At 31.9% G+C, this 19,152-nt stretch overlaps 1 protein-coding gene across 2 annotated transcripts in view; it reads right to left on the bottom strand.

Annotated features, from left to right (window-relative positions):
• The window catches only part of LOC107449804 (sodium/calcium exchanger Calx), a 115,433-nt gene that overhangs the window by 12,635 nt on the left and 83,646 nt on the right, over positions 1–19,152 (bottom strand). For both annotated transcript variants that reach the window (XM_087152115.1, XM_016065460.4), the window contains exons 5-9: positions 14,331–14,404; positions 10,153–10,320; positions 3,250–3,428; positions 1,574–1,809; positions 313–651 (exon numbers count right to left, since the gene is read on the bottom strand). In XM_087152115.1, the coding sequence (XP_087008241.1) occupies positions 313–651; positions 1,574–1,809; positions 3,250–3,428; positions 10,153–10,320; positions 14,331–14,404 (996 nt within the window). The remainder of the gene's footprint in view (positions 1–312; positions 652–1,573; positions 1,810–3,249; positions 3,429–10,152; positions 10,321–14,330; positions 14,405–19,152) is intronic.

Genomic DNA, 19,152 nt, shown 5'->3' on the forward strand with positions numbered 1-19,152 from the left:
AGGGTTTATTTGTGTTATTATGAATTTATTTAGTGATTTTGAATTCATGAAAGTATGATTTTATAATGTTGAATACATGCAATGCCATGCGCAGGTTTTTTATCCGACCAATCAGTGACATTCAAAAACTTGGATAGTGTCGACGAATCAGTTACAGGAAACAGAAACCAGAAAGTATAGGCTGCAAGAGCTTGCAGTACATCCTGGTGTGGAAAACACCATCCATCGTTGCACATACGCTAATATTTTATAAACATGAAAACTGATTAGATTAGATAATAAATATTATAAGAATCATATAAAAATATTTACCATCATCATTCGTGATTGTGACTGTCGATCTATTAATTTGTCCAATTGTCACTCCACCAGTCGCGTCAAACAGTTCCACTTCAAAGTGCTCATCTTTTTCAGCGTTGAAATCGTCCACAATCTGAATTTCTATATTCTTCTCAACCTCACCGTGATCGAAGACAATTTCTCCTTCTCCACCGTAGTAATCCTTACCAGACACAGCGGTTCGATCTATGGTGCGCCATTTTGTCTTCACGGTTCCATCAACGCCATGGGTTCGAACCACAGGAACATGTGCGGCACCGATGCTCTCCTTCACCAAAATACCTCGTCGTTTGAACTGAAGAATTCCAGGTTCTGAAAAGGATAAGTCATTTTGAATTGGCAGCAAAACGAACGTTTCAAAATTTAATGGACAAAATAAGTGTTTGCAGAGGCTTAAAGTTGGAATCCTCATAAACTTGCGAGAAGAGATTGAGATTATATTTCTAATGTCTAATATACAAAATTAGAAATGTTTGTAAGAGATTCCAAAACTTGTGAGGAGGGATTATATAACTAAACACTTTGGAAAATTCGTAGTATCCACAAAATCTTTATGGGGATACGGAAATGATCAACAAAGATTAGTGAATATATATTACAAACTTGAATATACAGCGTTCGTAAAAGATTAATCGATCTCACTAAGTATGCAAATTTAATGCACAAATTAACTTAATTAAAACTAACTTTTCAAAACTTAATGTAAAAAGTGATAAATGTAAAAGAAGCTCTGTTCACATAGGCTTAGTAGGAATTATCCATAGTTTGCTAACTGAGATTGAGCTTATATTGCTAAACGTTTTGTAATGTCTAAGGGTATACAATTAACGGTGTTTGCGGAGTTCATATAAATAAACACTTTAGAAAATTAACAGTGTTCATAAAAATCTTCAGTAATCTGTAAAAGATAAACAAAATTTATCTTATCGAATATTTAACAAAGTTGAAAACACAACGTTAACGAAAAATTGATAGATCTCACTAACTTTGCAAACAGTAACTCAAACACCATTAGCATCTTGTTAACACAATGATTTCTTACACAGTTTTAAATGTTAAGTTATTGTTAAGAATTACTAATTTAAGGCCTAATTCAATGATTGTTCAGAGTTATCAATTTCAAATATAATCAAGTTGATAAATAGAGAAATGACCAACTCTGGGATTGTATTTTGATTAAATTAAGTGATTGACAATAGATTAGAAATGAAATTAAAAAATGACTGAATTGTACCATCGTCATTCAAAATAGTTATTTCCATGATACAGACTCGTCCAAGCATTACTGTTCCAACATCTTCTGGTAGAATGCAAAGCTTCAAAAAGAAGGTTTCATCTGGCTCCCATTGATTATCGTCCACGATCCCTACGCTCAATTCTTTTTCGGTTTCTCCATCCTGGAAGGTTAAGATCTCCTTTACCGGTACATAATCCTCTCCTGATACAGCTGTACCATCAATAGTTTCCACCCTGATCAGAAAACAAAATGCAATTACTGCTAAATATCATTAATAATTGAAGTGAAAATAGTATCAATAATACAATAGTTTAATTAGCATATTTAAAGTTTATCCTCCAACCCATTACGATTACATTCTTAGCAAGTGAAATTATAAATTTTAGATAAATCGTACTTAAAAGTATATTTGATTTAAAAAGTAAATAAATTTGAAGCACAACTCCATGCGTATTAAAAATTACCATATAAGAAAGAGTACACGAAAAAAAGTAAGTATGTCACTAAGAATAACTTTTACTTTAATAATCAGATTTTCACAAACTAAGAGCCAATCTTAATAGTTCAAAAGGTTGACCTGAATAGGCATAATTTTTTTTTTTTTTTCATCGTTGAATCTTTGACTATATCAATATATGGGGGTGTCGCAATCTGGCAAATATCCCAATGGACACATCATAAGTTAACTGTTAACCAAGGTTAAAGACAAAACGCAAAAATTTTCCTCATGTTTACTCTGAACTTAAACAAAAATAAGTTATTAAGTGTGCTAAGAGGTTTTTCTTTCCTCTAACTCAAAGCAGAACTCGTTACGTAATAGAACCGATTGAACCTCTTTCCTGGCTTTGGAAATCTCAATGTGATGCACCTATTTACACTGAAAATGAAACAGTTCAAAGACCCCACCCATTCTAGTTATCCGTTGTAGTATTGTGCGGCTTTGAGGAGAACTCCTCTAGACTAAAAGTCTGCTGCTATGGTTACAAGCGAGAGCACATTTCTAATGGGGGTGCAATGGAGGAATTAAAGTGTCGATTGGTTTACTCACTCTGATTTATTGCAAAGATCAAGACAAAACTATTCACCCCACACCCTTATACAATGTGACTTTTCCTCGTAACCATGGCACCCGCCACTAAGCAAGACAGATGTCGGAATGAGTTCTGAAAACCGCACTATGGTAGTACTTTATTTATGTCGTACTAAAGCTGCAGAATGGGCTATTATTGACGGTCCGGAAAACATCCCTGAGGATGATACATGCCATCATAGTTTTGATCTTTTGCGGAGGTCATGTCGCCACCGCTTTGGTAGCCAGACCGCCTGCGTGCGAAGTCTAGCACTTTACGGTAGAACAGTTTTACGAGGACCAATAGCGTGTCCTCGGTCCCTATGAAAGCTGAAAAAACCGCCCACTCACTGACAAATGCCAATGCAAAAATAATTTTTAATAACTATTCATGGCTTTTAATTGTATTTAATTAAGGTCCAAAATTTTTTGGATTGTAAGGTACATAAAGTTTCGCACCATTTTAAACTAAGCAATTTTAAATGATAAAATAAAAATTTGTATAAATTTGGCCTATTTCTTCAACACCTTATGCGTGTAAACACCTTGGTAATAATCTCCAAAAAATTACTTTTTAGCTATTCAAATTATTAAGCAAACATACCTGCATCGTGCTATTCCCGTAGTTTTTCCATGACGCCTGATTTTCACTGCGACTTTGCCTGCATTTTCCATAACAGCTGCTGTTGCTGCCACAAAATCTAACATAGGGATGTCTTTCTGCTCCATGGGTGCTGCAGGTTTTGCATCTGTTTCATCTTCTTTACCAAGCAGACTATAAACCTAAGTAATAAGATAATAATTAAAAATATGCGACGACTTAAATATTTCATGAAATCGCCATACTTTTTTCACTAAATTACGAAGAATCTACGAAGTCGTTGTCGAGATGCCGATGATGCATGATCCATTATATACTATGCCTGATTTTAATATTTCCTAAATAAGCCATACCTTCTAATGTAGAGGACAGTCGAACAAAACTGGAAGGCTGGGATAGTTAAATCTATCTGGTTGGTAGGGCGTCGGGCCCATTTCCAAGAGGTCGTGAGTTCGATCCTCGTCGGCCGAAAATTACCCGTGTAGTAAATGGTTACTGGTGCACAAAGTCCTCCATGTTCCCATAACAAATTATACCTCTGAGGGTATTGAATTGGAAATTGATAGTTTTCTGGTTCAGGTCAAAAATTACGATCTGTGGATGAATGAATAGATCCGCCTTATAAACGGTCTGTGACGCGTGTGTGGCTGAAATCGTATTCTTGTCTATAGATGGCGCCAATGAGAAATAAGAAACGCACCTTCTGCTTTAAATTCGCTTGGTTTCAACAATCAGGCTTGCTGATATTGACAAGTGACATTAGAAACTTGAATAAGAATTCCGCATTCGGCTTGGACCGACCGCAATGCTGACGTGATATATCCTCAGTGGTAGACGGATCATGAGTTAGAGTCCCCTTGCCGTCAGGCTAACCGTGGGAGGTTCTCGCGGTCTTCCTCTCCATGTAACGCAAACGCGGGTTAGTTCCATCAAAAAGTCCTCCACGAAGGCAAATTTCTCCCTATACTTGATCCAAGAGTTCCCTTGTCTTACGGATTAGGTTCTAAATTACAAGGCTATGGAGTTGAACATTAGTAGTCGTAAAAGTTCCCGGATGTCCCCTGACGAGGGCGGGACGGGGTTAAGCTTTGATTAGTAGTCGCAAACCCAAAATTGGGTCGGCTGTTCAACGACGATTATAAAAATAAAATTAAAATGGTATTAGAAACAACAGCAACAAAACCGTGTGTAGGGATAAAAGCGGGATTTGACATTTGTTACTAAACTACTGCTGTCATCTATCAGAAATCACATGAAACTGGTTGCAAAATTTGAGTCCAGCTATTCTAAGCTGAATGTAAAACGGAGTTTGATATTTATTTGCCAACGTCAGTGTTTTAAAAATTTGATTAGAATAGTTTTTTACTCTGCCCATTTGATTATGTTGCTCCGAATTCCTAAAATATTGGATAACGATAGGCATCGATGTTGTTTACAATGGGCACCTGAAGCTTGTAGCATTGCAGAGGAACTTGATAAAACTTATGTGATTTCTTTCTTTAAATCAGATCAACTAACTTAACTTACGATGAATTACAAACATATTCCTTGCGTTCCTTGATTTAAAAAGAAACTCATGTGTGTTCTTAGCGATCCGATTTTGTGTGACTTTTTTTTCTACTGCAAATATTTAAAAAGAAGTATATGCAAATATTTAGAAATAAGTAAGCTTAAAAATATTAATTATAAGCCTGCTTTTTTCAATTGCAATATTTGAAACACTTACAAATAATATTCTTTATTTTGAGTTGTCACTTTAAAAAACTCTTAATATGGGCATAAAAGTTCTGGTTAAGTCAAAACCTGATAGAAAACATCAAAACTTTTAACAATCATTCTACGCCAGACTTCTAAAGTTTAGATTAACACGTTGAATGCCATGGGGGTGACCGGCACTGAGTTTGTTCGTAGTGCTAGGGGGGTCACCGGTGACCAGCGAAGCCAAGATTATTAGAAACGCATAATTTGAGTAAATTTTTAATTTTTTATATTATTATCGTTACTAAAATAGTTTGAAGAAATTATAAAACACACAAAAATAGTTTCATTTATGTACACAGAGATGCCTACTTGCTCCGGACAGCGAATAAATATTTTCAAGTGATAGTTTATTAATTGTGATTTTTGGTTTAATGCATTCAATTTAGTAGATTTTTATCCACCACTATTTCTAAACAATACGTTGGCTTATATAATTCACCACTTTTTTCAGATATGTCATGATAAACCTTTTAAAAAAACTAGCAAAATCCTGTCTAATATTTGCAAATTTAGTTTGCAGATATTTACCTTTGTGGCCAGACGGGGAAGCCACATAAAATTAGCGTGGCATTCAACGTATTAATGTAAAAATAATTTTTAATTTTTTTTATTTTTAATAACTCTTCCTGTAGCATTATAGCTTATATTATAGTATTATGTATAGGTTATAAGCTAATAGAATAATCCAACTTTTTGAAAACAACCGCAGTTATTTTTCAATGCGTAGGGCTAATTGGAAAAATCTCCAGTATTTTCTAATAATTTCAACATTTTATAAGTTATACCATAAGCCCACATACTTTTAGGCTAATTAGAAAATACATTATTCATTGCTCAATCGTCTTGATTTTTCAGGCACTTTGCACTAAGCCTACAGAAGGGACATCTTATTGTAATTAGCCTTATTACAGGTAACAATAAACCTAGAAAATTCAGTCCGCTTTAAATGTTTTTCACAATGATTCACACACTGATTGTAATAAACCTAAAGTGATGATGATTTGGAGATACTGATTTCCCGTTTAGACTTGCGTATTTAAGAAATACCACAGATATTTGAAAAGGACTGGGTTTTTCAACTGGCCTACAATATTTATTATATTATTAATATATGATGAGTATACATTACCTTTTTATAGATAAAAAAAGTTAATTGTTCAGGTTTTTTCTTATTATTTCTTTAGTCAGAAAATTCGAAAATTTATTGGAAGAAAGCGCGAAATTTTGAGTTTAAAAATAAGTTATTGTCATTTGATGAAACAAGTTGTTGTTATTATTTATTTTTTTTGTCATGTCCTTAAAAAAAGATATTTTTAAATAAGTTTTGAAAACATCTTTCTGCTGCTTGTAATTATTCTAAAGTTCCTATAATTACAGCTCATTTAACATGAAAATTTTATCTTCCACTAATTCTTTTAAGTTAGATTTTATTTTTTACCGCAAAATGCTTCGTTTTGAAGAAAAAAAATTAAGAAAAAAAAATGTAGCACAAATACTAATAACTTATTTAATCAGCTGAAAAATCTATTTTCTTTTTAAATTTGTTTCAAAATTATAAATTTCTTGCATACAATTATCACTATATAAATAGTTTTAATACATACCAAAGTAAATATTTTCTTTGTAATCTAGTAAATATTTTTAGTAATTGAAAGAAGTTTAAAATGAAATAGAATTTACGAATATATTATATCCTTTTTATTTGACAAAAAAAAAATTTTTAAACAGAATTATTAAGAAATTAATTTTAAATATACATATTTTTGATGATATCGACAGAAAATTCCTTGGTAAAAAACTTAATCCTTGGTCCTATCACAATGATGGCATAAGAGTTGTTTTGAAAATTTCATTATCACACTTTTGTTCGATAACAAAATTACAACATTACCTTAAATAAGGTGTACATGAATTTATGAAGTAATTGAATCATATTAAAATTGTTTGTTACCTGTCCGCGTGATTGCTCACTACTATTAGGCGTAAACAATCGAAGAAAATTGGGGTTACAGGTCAATCATTCGAAAATTAACTTACCCATAATCATGTAAAACAGTCTATCGAAATAATTCTCATTTTCTTTTACTGCGTACTTAATTATCTTGTTTTTTTGCTTTAATGCTAATACTACGGGATGAGGTGATCTAGCAAAAATATCTCAAAAAGTTGCTTTTTTATTTTAATGTTTTTATTTCTTCTTCTCTTTTTTATTTGATACATCTCGCCAACTTCTTAAAATTGTGTGGTTATTCATATCAAAAGAATGTATTTCTTAAAACGCAACTTTGCGTGTTAATAAAAAACATTAAACTGCCCTATCGTGATAATTAAACCACGCAATGCTAAATTTAAATAACTTTCATCACATGAAAAAAAAAAATCGAACCAGTATCCATTGTCAACGTTTTTAGATATTTGAAAGTTGTATTTTTTTCCTTGGAATTGCAGACCTAAGAAAGAAAAATTGGGCTCATGAAGTATTTTTCCTTAAAGAATTGGAATATTATAGTTTTTCTTATTTTTTTTAAAAAAAAATCATGGTAAGCATGTAGCATAATTCCTCTAAAGCAGTGGTTCCCAATCTGGGGGAGATATGGCCCCTCAACGGGGCGATAATCCTCAGACGGGTGATGAGCATTCAAAAGAAAAAAAATAGCAATTAATAATAGTAGAGCCATGGTGGCACGGGGGATAGAGCGTTCACCGCCAATGAGGTGAGCCCGGGTTCGAATCGTAGCGATGGCTGGTTAATAGGAAAACCGTATCCGGCTCTCACCGACCACAGTACTGACGTAAAATATCCTCAGTGGTAGACGGTTCATGGGTTAGAGTCCCCTTGCCATTAGACTAACCTTGGGAGGTTTTCGTAGTTTTCCTCTCCATTTTACGCAAATGTGAATTAGTTCCATCAAAAAGTCCTCCACAAAGGCAAATTTCTCACAATACATGATCCAGGAGTTCCCTTGTCTTCTGGATTGGGTTCAAAATTACAAGGCTACCGAGTTGAACATTAGTTGTCGTAAACCCAAGAAATTGGATTGGATGTTCAAAGGCGGGTATAAAATAAAATTAATAATAATATAAAAAGTCTGCGAAACGCTCCTCATCTGGGTCCTGTCAACATATTTAGTAGAAAGAAGATTTAGTCCGGTCGTCCAGCTTCTTACAAAACAAAGAATTAGATTGGACCTTTGCTTCAATTGAGATCCACCAAGCACAAAGCAGTCATTGCAGAGTTAAAAATGAACGATTTAGTTTTCAAATTTTCAGTTTTTTCTCACATTTTTAGTTGTTAACATTTTCAATTTTTCCAGATTACATTAAAAAAATTAATTTAAAAAAAATTTATTCTCGGTTCAATTATTTCACTTCAAACACCATCTTTTTTTGGAAGAAAAAAAATTAAAGGGATTCACATTTTTCTTTTCAAAAAATTTCCGATAGTGACTTTATAAAATTGCTTCACTTAAAATTACATTTTAATTTAAATTAAAATCAGGTATAATTTAGTATATATTCACATTTATTGATGCTCACTTGCAACCATGTATGTTGTTTTGTTTTCAATCAAAAAGAAAAAAGGGGGCAATAAATGGTAGCAAACTTTTAGAGAGAGGTGGTGGGCAACAAACGGCTGGGAACCACTACTCTAATGAAATAAGAAAAATTTTATTATAATTGAAGTAACCTAATTTGTGACTTTATCTAAGTTCTTAATTTTATTTAGTGCAATTTTTTCCCAATTTCTTAATTATCATTAGAGTATCTTAATTTGTTGTTTACTTCTCTGGTTTCTTAATTATAATTGAAAAAGTTAATTTGGAACAATCTTTTCTAAGTTTCTTTTGTTATTGGAGCAACCTATTTTATAACTTACCCTTCCAGTTTTTTTATTCATAAGTGAGATACATTAATTTGCAAATTCATTTTCTGGCCTTTTAATTTCTAATTGAGGTAACTTAATTTGCGACTATCTTTTCCTAGTTCTTAATTGCATTAGGAGCAACCTATTTCATAACTTACCATTCCAAGTTTTTTAATCATAGTAGGGTACTTTAATTTATAATTTACGTTTCAGGTTCTTAATTTTAATTGAGGTAACTTATTTTGTAGGTATCTTTTCCACGTTTCTTATATATTAGAGCAACTTATTTCATAACCTTCTAGTTTTTTTTAATAATAAGTAACAACCTTAATTTGTTATTTACTTTTCCGGTTTTTAAATTAATTTTCCCGGATTCTTATTTACATCTGAGGTGATTTAATTTGTAACTAAAATTAGAACTTTCTTAATTATAATTGAGGTAACTTAATGTGTAAATATCTTTTTCTAAGTTTCTTTTGCATTTGGGGCAACTTTTTTCATAACTAATCCTTCCAGTTTTTTTAATCATAAGTGAGGTACCTTAATCTGTTATATACTGTTAAGCTTTTTAAATTAATTTTACTGGGGAAGGTAGCAAACTCAACTCCCCACTGCCCCTTCTATAGTGCGGCTTTGAGGAGAACTCCTCCAGACTGAAAGTTTGTGGCTGGCTGCTGCTATGGTAACAAGCGAGAGCACATTTCTAATGGGGGTGAAATGGAGGAAAGAAGGTGTCGATTGGTTTACTCATGATGACCTACGCTAAGATTAAGACAAAACTATTCACCCCACACCCCTATTCGAAGTGGCCTTTCCTCGTGACCATAGTACCCGCCACGACACGAGACGAGTGTCTAGAGGAGAGTTCTCCTGAAAACCGCACTATACCAAATTGAGAACTTCTGAAGTTTACTCCCTGTTTTTGGCTAATATAAACACCAATTGGAGCCCGAATATTGCCGGTATGCTCCTGTCCAAGACTTGCTCAGATCACTCTATCTGGACTTAGGACTGGTCATATTAAGAGTCTAAATTTTATGGAAAAAAAGAAGACTTATGGTGTTCTGCAAGCGCTTCTCCCTCTTATATCTTAGTTTGTATTGGTGACTCTGTGGAACAGCTGTTGAATGAGGAGGATTTAGTTTTTGATTTAGTTGTGCAACTTGATCTCCTGGACTTGGTTAAGTCTGACTAAGCCAAGGGGGATAAGTTTCTTATTTACATCTAGAGTGACTTAATTTGTGACTTATTAATTGAGGAAAGTTTAATTTGTAACTTACTTTTTCCAGTTTCTTGCTGAGCCTGGGTTTTGGTTTTCTGCCACCTGATAATTCCCGTATAGCATTGATTTTGTACCACATGCGTGTGTGGTCAGTTTCCTCTACTAATCTGGCTGCTGCCAAACATGCTGCATCTTCGGCTGACAGAGCTGGATGTTTTCGAACCTCCTACATGTTAATAAAAAAATAAATGTGAAAATTGGTAAACATTTATTGATAATAATACATAAATATAAAGTTTTGCGTATAAAGCTTTGTTGTGCACATTTTTTTTTAATTTGCTGCAGGATATCATGCTAAAAGACAACGTTAATAACATACAGCAGTCTTGATTCTATAGACGAGCATTACTAATCTGGCAGCTGCCAAACATGCTATATCTTCGGCTAAAAGAGCTGGATGTTTTCGAATCTCCTACATGTTAATAAATCAGAAAATGAAAATTGTTAGACGATTTTCATAATACAGTCGGACCCCACTATAGTGAACCATTTGTGGACCCAGTTGTAATTTCATTATAAATAATAATTTACTGTATCCAAAATCTTTGAAGGTTCAAGCAAATCGAAGTAGTATTGTTGAATAATGTTTACAATAATACACATTTTTTTTATAAATTACGAAATAACTAAATACGTTGAGTCCTTTTACAACAAGTTTTCTTACGGCAAATTTCTACTTATTAGGAAATTTTTAATTGGAACATTCGAAATGTTCTCCATATAACGAAGTAGTTTTCTCGCTATAATAATTTTTTTTGAGACATTACCAGATTAAAAACTTTCCCCGCTTCAAAAATACATAAATAAGAAATAACAGTCGACATGTTTCAAGCTCTCAAAAATAGACGCCCATTTTCCAGATGTGAATGAGAAGAAACGGAAGTGATTTGAAACATAAAAAGAAGTTGCCAAAGAAAAATGGCAAAATAAAGGTGAGAAACAAAACTAGAAAAACCACAGAAGCCGAGAGAGAAGAAAAATAGAACAAGAAAAACTACAGTGGCTGAGAGAGGCAAATCAGGGTAAAATGCATTTCCACGCGCTTTGGAATGTTAACAAGGGAATCAGCATTCATATCGCTGGTTCAAAATTAAAACGACACTTCTGTAAACATAATACGTTGCAGAAGTGTCGTTTTAGTTTTGAGCCAGCGATATGTTTAAAACAAGATTCTAGTGAATCAAGAGTTTTCTATATTTGTTTCACACTATTATTTTTCCATTTTTTGTTGGCAACTTTCCGTTTTATATTGTTGTTGTTTATGTTGTTCCGTTTTATATTTTGTTTCCTCTCATTCACGTCTGAAAAATGGGGGCCCTATTTTATTTCTCAAGCGGTTGAAAACATGTTGACTGTTATTTTCTATTAATAAATTTTTGAAGTGAATCAAGTTTTTAATCAGGTAATACCTTATCGCTTCAGTTTCTTGGGATTATTTATTTAAAATTGTTTAGACGTTTATCGTTACAATTTTTGCCATTTTTGAAATTTTATAGAATTTATCTTTTTTTAGTTTTCACCACTTTTGAAGAAAGTTGCAGTAGTAGTAGTAGTTCATTTACGTCACACTAGAGCTGCACAATGGGCTATTGGCGACGGTCTGGGAAACATCCCTGAGGATGATCCGAAGACATGCCATCGCAATTTTGATCCTCTGCAGAGGAAATGGCACCCCTGCTTCGGTAGCCCGACGACCTGCATGCGAAGTCGAGCACTTCACGGTAGAACAGATTAACGAGGACCAATACCACGCACCCTCGGTCCCTACGCAGACTGATCTAAGTGGTCACCCACCCGCACACTGACCGCAGCCAGTGATGCTTGACTTCGGTGATCTGCTGGGAACCGTGGCTCAATGATCAGTCCACTGCGGGACTGAAGAAAGTTGTATTTGAAAGTTAGAATTTCTGTGCAACCGATTGATTCTCCTATGTGCCTACTTTTAGAACAACTCACATTATTTTATTACAGAAAAATAACTCATTTTAAACACTCCTTTATAATGTGTATTACTTCATTTTAAATTAAAAATCATATTTATTTTTAAACTTATCACATAGACTAAAACTTTTACAACATTTAAATACAAACAAAAAGAGGATTTGAGTTCATTATAAACGAACTACCAATTTTTTAGCAGTTCAATATAAGCGAATGAAATAACGTTTGTTTAAGGAAGGAAATACTGAAAGCGGTCATTACAACCGAGTGTCACTATATCCGGGTTCAATATAGCGGGATTCAACTGCAATACATAAATAGTGTAAAGCTCTGTTGCGTACGCTTTTTCTTATTTGCTGAAGGATATCAAATTAAAAGGCAACGTTAATAACATGCTATAGTTTCCATGCTATAGGCGAGCATTGTTAATTGTTAGATATGCCAAAACAGGAAAATTAATTTTGCACAGGGGAAAAAAATGTTATTTACATATATTCTGTAAGGGTTTTCTTAAGATAAGTGTCCCGAAAAAAAAAACACTTTCTTAAAGTTGACCTTCGATTCTAAATATGGCAAGCTCTTCTTTATTTGAATAATTGAAAAAAAAAATCATAAAAACTCATATCTTTAATATTTAATTTCGGTATAAAATCAGAAATTTTAAGATTTGTTACCCTGTGTATCAACAATGTAATATAATATATGCATTATAAATGAATTTTTTTTTTTTTTTTTTTGCAATTACCAAAAAAAAAAAAAAAAAAAATGCTTGTTCATTTATTGCATGTTAGATTTTCCATTCTAAAACTACGGAAAAGTAACCTGCAGCAGTCTACCCTTCATTTTACGGTTGGGTACGATTCTTTGTCTTTGCGGTTTTAAAACGGTTTACATTTAATGTGATTAAAAAACCGCGGATACGATACAAAATTGCACGATTCTGAAACCATTTAAAGCTATCATGGTTTCAAAGCCTTAAAAAGGAAATTTAACAGGACATTGGAGTTAGGTTTTTTGTAAGGTAATGAGGAATATATTTAAAATAGGTTGTAGTTAAGTTGAGTTTTGGCATACAATCGTGGAATTCAGCTTCATTTATTTCGTGGTGATATCTAATAAAAGAGATGGAAAATGCTAGACTTTTTTGTTCCCAGCAGCTCTGTGGGGGCTGCCATCAAAACGTGAATAAGAATTTCGTATTCCAATAGTCCAGGGTCAACAATTAGGGAATGCAGGATAAAAGAAGCTCTTTATAAGTTGAAAGGAATGGAAGAAATATTGGTGTTAACGCTGAGATTCGTAACAAACATTCAAGAGATTGACAGATTAGTCCTCTTGGCATAGTATGTACCCCAACTGTAAGAAATTAAATAGCTTCATAAGGTGGGCCTGGTTGGCATGGATAAATTTTTTCAGAAATAGAAAAGAATGCTAGTTGAATCGCTAAAGATATACAAATACATATAAATATACAATGCATCTTTCAATTATAGAAAAATATATACTTACCTATCGATTGCTCAGTACAAATAGATGTAAATATGCAAGGTATTTTTTTTTTCAATTATAGGAAAGAAATACTTATCTAATGATTGTACGCAGTAATTAAACTTACTAGACATTCATTTGAAAATCTAAGTAAATATATAATGCATATTTTTTCAATTTTAGAAAAATTTGTCTCACGCTAATTACAAAAAACACGCTAATTACAATTACTAGACATTAAATATTTGCAAACATATGTAAATGTATCATGTATTTTTACTATTATAGAAGAAAAATTTGTCAAATAGCTGGTTTTTCGCATTAAGAGGTATATCATATTTTTACAGTAAAAGAAACAAGCAAAAATTACATAATTTCTCAACTGTTTGATTTTAGCAATAAATGTATGAGTACAAATGGAGAAAGTAATTATATAAGCTTAACAGGTAGTAGAATACTAGAGATAGAGTGCCCATTGTCCCTCAATGCTACATATTCAAATAAAACAAGCCTTCACTGATAACATCACCATATTTTACAACCCACAATTCAACTATTATAATAAACTGTTGATCACTTATTCTGTGAAATATTAGGTGACAGCGACGTCTCTAAGTTTTCCCTACCATTATCAAAAGACAATGAAATACTGGGAATACCTGAATGGTTAAACCGCAGAAACAAACAAAACAAAAAATATTAAAAAAAATGAAAATAGAAAAGAAAAAAAAAGAATCATGTTATTACCTTAATGAATTTCACTAGAGTCTCTTTGCTTAGCTGTCCTTTGGGAAAATATTCCTCTTCTTTTTTAACAGTCGCTGGAATGAATAATTTTCATTAATTTTTACAAAACACACAAAAACATTATTCGTATGTAAGCATGTTACTACATTGACCTTGTAACAAAGAGTGGTTTAAAAATTAAACTGATAACAAAAAATGTATATTAGCATAATTATAATTGTAAACTGAAAATCAAAATAATAATTATAATCCTTGAAGTTTTAATCAAAAATAGAGAGGTCAAAATAAAGAGCTGTGAGACGCTAAACATGTTAACACTGAATTTAATCACAATCAATGTCTTAAAATAAAGATTATAAATTTTAATTATAAGGAAGAAAATTTTTAATTTTGTAAAAGATTTCTAAATTTCAAATTTATGAACTAGACATTATTTTCCAAAGTAATAATAATAATTATAATTCTCGAAGTTTTAATCAAAAATAGAGAGGTTAAAATAAAGAGCGTGAGACGCTGAAACATGTATTAACACTGAATTTAAATTTAATCACAATAAATGTTATAAAGAAAAAAATTTATGAACATTAAATTGATAGATTAAATTTTTTTTCTCTAAAGTAAAAATTAAATAAATATTTCAAGCATATTTGTATTATACATTTTTTTGATTGATGTGTGTTATATTTAATGCAATTATTATCGTTAAATCATTACCGTGAGATCAACCAATATAATTATCTCAATAAAACTTTCTAAGGATAAAATTAACACGTTTCCAATGAAACGTAAAGTCTAAAATATTTAATGACTAAATTAGTGGTAAATAATTTAAAAATGTAAATAATTTTTAAAAAAATTTTATTTCAAAAAGTCTATTTTAAAAAAGTTTATTTTAAAAAAGTTTCAATTTAAAATTTTTTATATATTAATAATTCACGTGAATGTTTTTAAACGATTTTGAAGAAATTATTTGTTGTAAATTAAAAAATTTCGAGAAATCTAAAGAAACCTTAACCTTGGATTCAGCCTGTTTTGTAAGAAGCCTTTAAACCAACTGTCAAGGTCTCTTGAAGAGAATAATGTTGAAATAAGGTGAAGGTTAATAATCACGAATATTAATTTCATTCAGTGCATCATTTCGATGATAATTGACACACCTATTTATCTTTTAATAAATATCATTGCCTTAGATTTTTAAGTCTATAAATATTTTTTAGAAAAAAATCTTAATAATGGCTATGTATAGTGACAATGAAAAAGTATCGACACCATCTGAATATTGATACTTTCTTCTGCATTATCGATATTTCTTTTCTTTAGCATCGGCTGGTATCGATACTTTTCTCCAATAGTTACGAATGGTATCAGTACCTGTCTTTCGGTAGTATCGATTTGTATCGGTACTTACTTCAATAGTTATGATTGAGCTGTGGTGGCTTAGGGGATAGAGCGTTCGCCTTCCAATGCTGCGAACCGGGTTCGAATCCCAGTGGATACGAATTCCGCATCGGGGTTGCACCGACCACAGTGCTGAAGTGAAATATCCTCACTGGTAGACGGATCATGAGTTAGAGTCCCCTTACCATCAGGCTAACCATGGGAGGTTTACGGTTTTTTTCTCTCCATTTAACGCAAATGCGGGTTAGTTCCATGGCAAAGTCTTTTATGGAGGCGTATCTCTCCCAATACTTGATCCAGGACTTCCCTTGCTTTCTGGATTGGGTTCAAAATTACAAGGCTCCGGAGTTGAGCATTAATAGTCATAAACTCAAGAAAATTGGGCTGGCTGCTCACCGACGATTATAAAATTAAATTAAATTGATACGAATGATATCAGTGCTTTCTTCTTATAGTATCGGTTGGTATCTATATTTTCCTTTAATAGTTGCAATGATATCAGTGCTTTCTTTCCATTGTATCGTTTGGTATCGATACTTTCCTCTAATAGTTACGAATGGTTTTTCAATAGTATCGAACGATAGTAGTTTCGAGTGTATACATTTCTCTCAACACAGGATATAATAAGTTGTATTGCATTGACCAATCCAATTACATTACCATTATCCAATAAGTTGTATTGTACTTACATTTATTACAAATTATAGCGCATGTCAAACACGTAGATCTCTGACAAAATTAAAGGCGTCATGGAGTCAGATTCTACTTTCCTTCCCTCCTATGTTATCCTATGGAGCATTATATGATTCTTAGATTACTCTACGAATGGTATCGGTGCTTTCTTTCGATAAAATTGATACTTTCCTCCAATAGTTACGAATGGTATCAATGCTTTCTTGCGATAGTCTCAGTTGGTATCGATATTTTCCTCTAATAGTTGCGAATGGTCTTTGATAATATCAAGCGATAGTAGTTTCGAGTATATCAATTTTCTCTAATAACAGGATATAATTCAATAAGTTGTATTGCATTTACATTTATAACAAATTAAAGAGCATGTCACACACGTAGAACTCTAACCAAATTAATGGCGTCATGGAGTCAGATTCTACTTTCCTTCCCTCCTATGTTATCCTATGGAAAATTATATGATTCTTAGATTACTCTTAATTCAGTCACTAATTAATATTTTGGAATTTTTTTTTTGTTTTGTTTCATTTTATTCTTTGAAATATAGCAAATAAACTAAGTTAGTAAATTTTTAGTTTGAAGATTTTCATCTATTTTATTGACTGCGGTTCTCGAAAACTAGTAATCTTAAAACGTTTAGGGACAAATTAAATATTACAGCTGTTTTAAATATATGCTTCAATTTTGCATTTTCTCTTTTTCAAATTATATATATTTGCTACTTAAATTCTCCTTGAATTTAATATTTAAATTCATGCTAATCAGAGCCGTAGTAAGCTAAATTCAACTTCGTTTTATACTTTATTTCGACAATTATTTTTGTAAAATGTTGACTATTAATTTGTATTAGTCCCTTAATATATATTGTTCGAATCCTTGACTAAAAAAAAAATAATGAAGTTTCATCACCAGTGTGAAAAAAATATATAATTAATGTCGAAAAACAAAAACGTTGTTAAAATCTGTCAAATCACTACTTAGGAAGGTGGGATTAAAAACTTCAAAACCAGTTTGATTGCTTCAAGAAACTTGAAGGTGTTTCTAGTTGTATCGTTCTAATGCCCTCTCTGTCAATCAAACAAGTTTCTCTTCTTCTCCCCTTCTTCAATAATGATACGCACTATTACAATATTTTTTTTTCGAAGCTCATAACGAAAGTCGTCGTAAATATATAATGAAACCTTGTTAAATTAAACAAACTATAGATTAAAGAAAATATTAAAAACTTTAATTCGTTTAATAAAACTTTTACTTAGATACCTGTGGTTTAATAAATGACTTCGTTTAATTGCATCAATAAAAAACTATCATAATTAAGTAAAGAAGTTTCAATAATGACAGCACTGATTGTTTTTGAATAACTAAAACGGAAATTTGACAAAAACAGATACAAAATAGATGCTATATAACAAGCTTATTAAGCAAAAAGCCCACACAATAATATGAAATTTCACACCATGCAAGAAGACGATAAAAGGCTTCATTCCTTAATAAGAACTATAAGAAAATTGATAAAAAAATTTTTAACCCATGCTCAATTACAGACAATACACAGTTTAATTTTATTTACAGATAAAATATACATGTTACTGTGAATGACAGAAATAGGTGGTTGTTGACTTCCACCGGTGAATGTTGAAAATCACATAGCAGCCTTTTTAAATGTCCGAAATATATACTAGGTTTAGTTAAGGGCCACTGACCGATATACATTTACCCGATATGCCCTACATCAGTGTTTTTTAAGGTCAAGTGCCACTGTCCAGCATGCATTTAACCGGTACTGCGAACACTGATGTTTCTCCGAATCAATAATCAGCAGATATTAAAATATCGAATAGATATAATAATATAAACGAATAAATTAGTATCCAATCGGATATAACAAATATTTCAGACATTCACCAAAGCGATTATGTGATTGTTGATATTCACCGGTGAAAGTCGACATTCTCTTGATTTCGATTATTTATGGTAACATACATAAGGCTTTGAGAATTTCCTTATCATGCATATAAAATGCAAAATTCGTATTAAGATACTAAAAAAAAAATAAGCCTCAGTATATAGAGGTAATTAAAGGATTCGTTGGACACTAAAAATAAGGACTGCGCATAAATTAAATCATTGTATTGCGAGTAATTTTGGTTAAAAATAGAAGAATAAAATATAAAAATAGTTCAAAAACTAAACGATATACCTGATGTCCTCACCCACATATGCACAATTTCTTGGAAAAGAATTGAAACAATGAACATATTTAGCATTTAAGATAAAATATAGTGCATTAATAGAACTAATGGTAAAGAAAGCTATGATGGTATATAAATTATGATGATATTAAAACTGAATAATGAACTGCAATACATATTTTATTGTTACAGTAAAATTAACGTCTGTAACGTAACCGAAAAAAGATTTATAAAACAAAAAGAAACGTTTACGCAATTTAAGTACGTTCAGATCATACGATTTCTCAATTGTTTCAATGAAGTTTAAATAGCAAAAAAGTTAAGGAAATCAATAAGCAACAAAAGTGATTATGTAATTTAGGTACCTTCAGATCATATGATTTCTCACTTGTTTCAATAAAGCTTCAATCACAAAATTAAGGAATCCATAAGCAACGAAAGTGCTTATGTAATTTAGATTACTTCAGATCATACGATTTCTCACTTTTTCAATAAAGCTTCAATCGCAAAAAGGTTTAGGGAATCTATAAGCAATGTAAGCT

This window comes from Parasteatoda tepidariorum, chromosome 9, assembly GCF_982258835.1.
Source record: "Parasteatoda tepidariorum strain Cologne lab strain chromosome 9, Ptep-v5.0, whole genome shotgun sequence".
Lineage (NCBI taxonomy): Eukaryota > Metazoa > Arthropoda > Arachnida > Araneae > Theridiidae > Parasteatoda > Parasteatoda tepidariorum.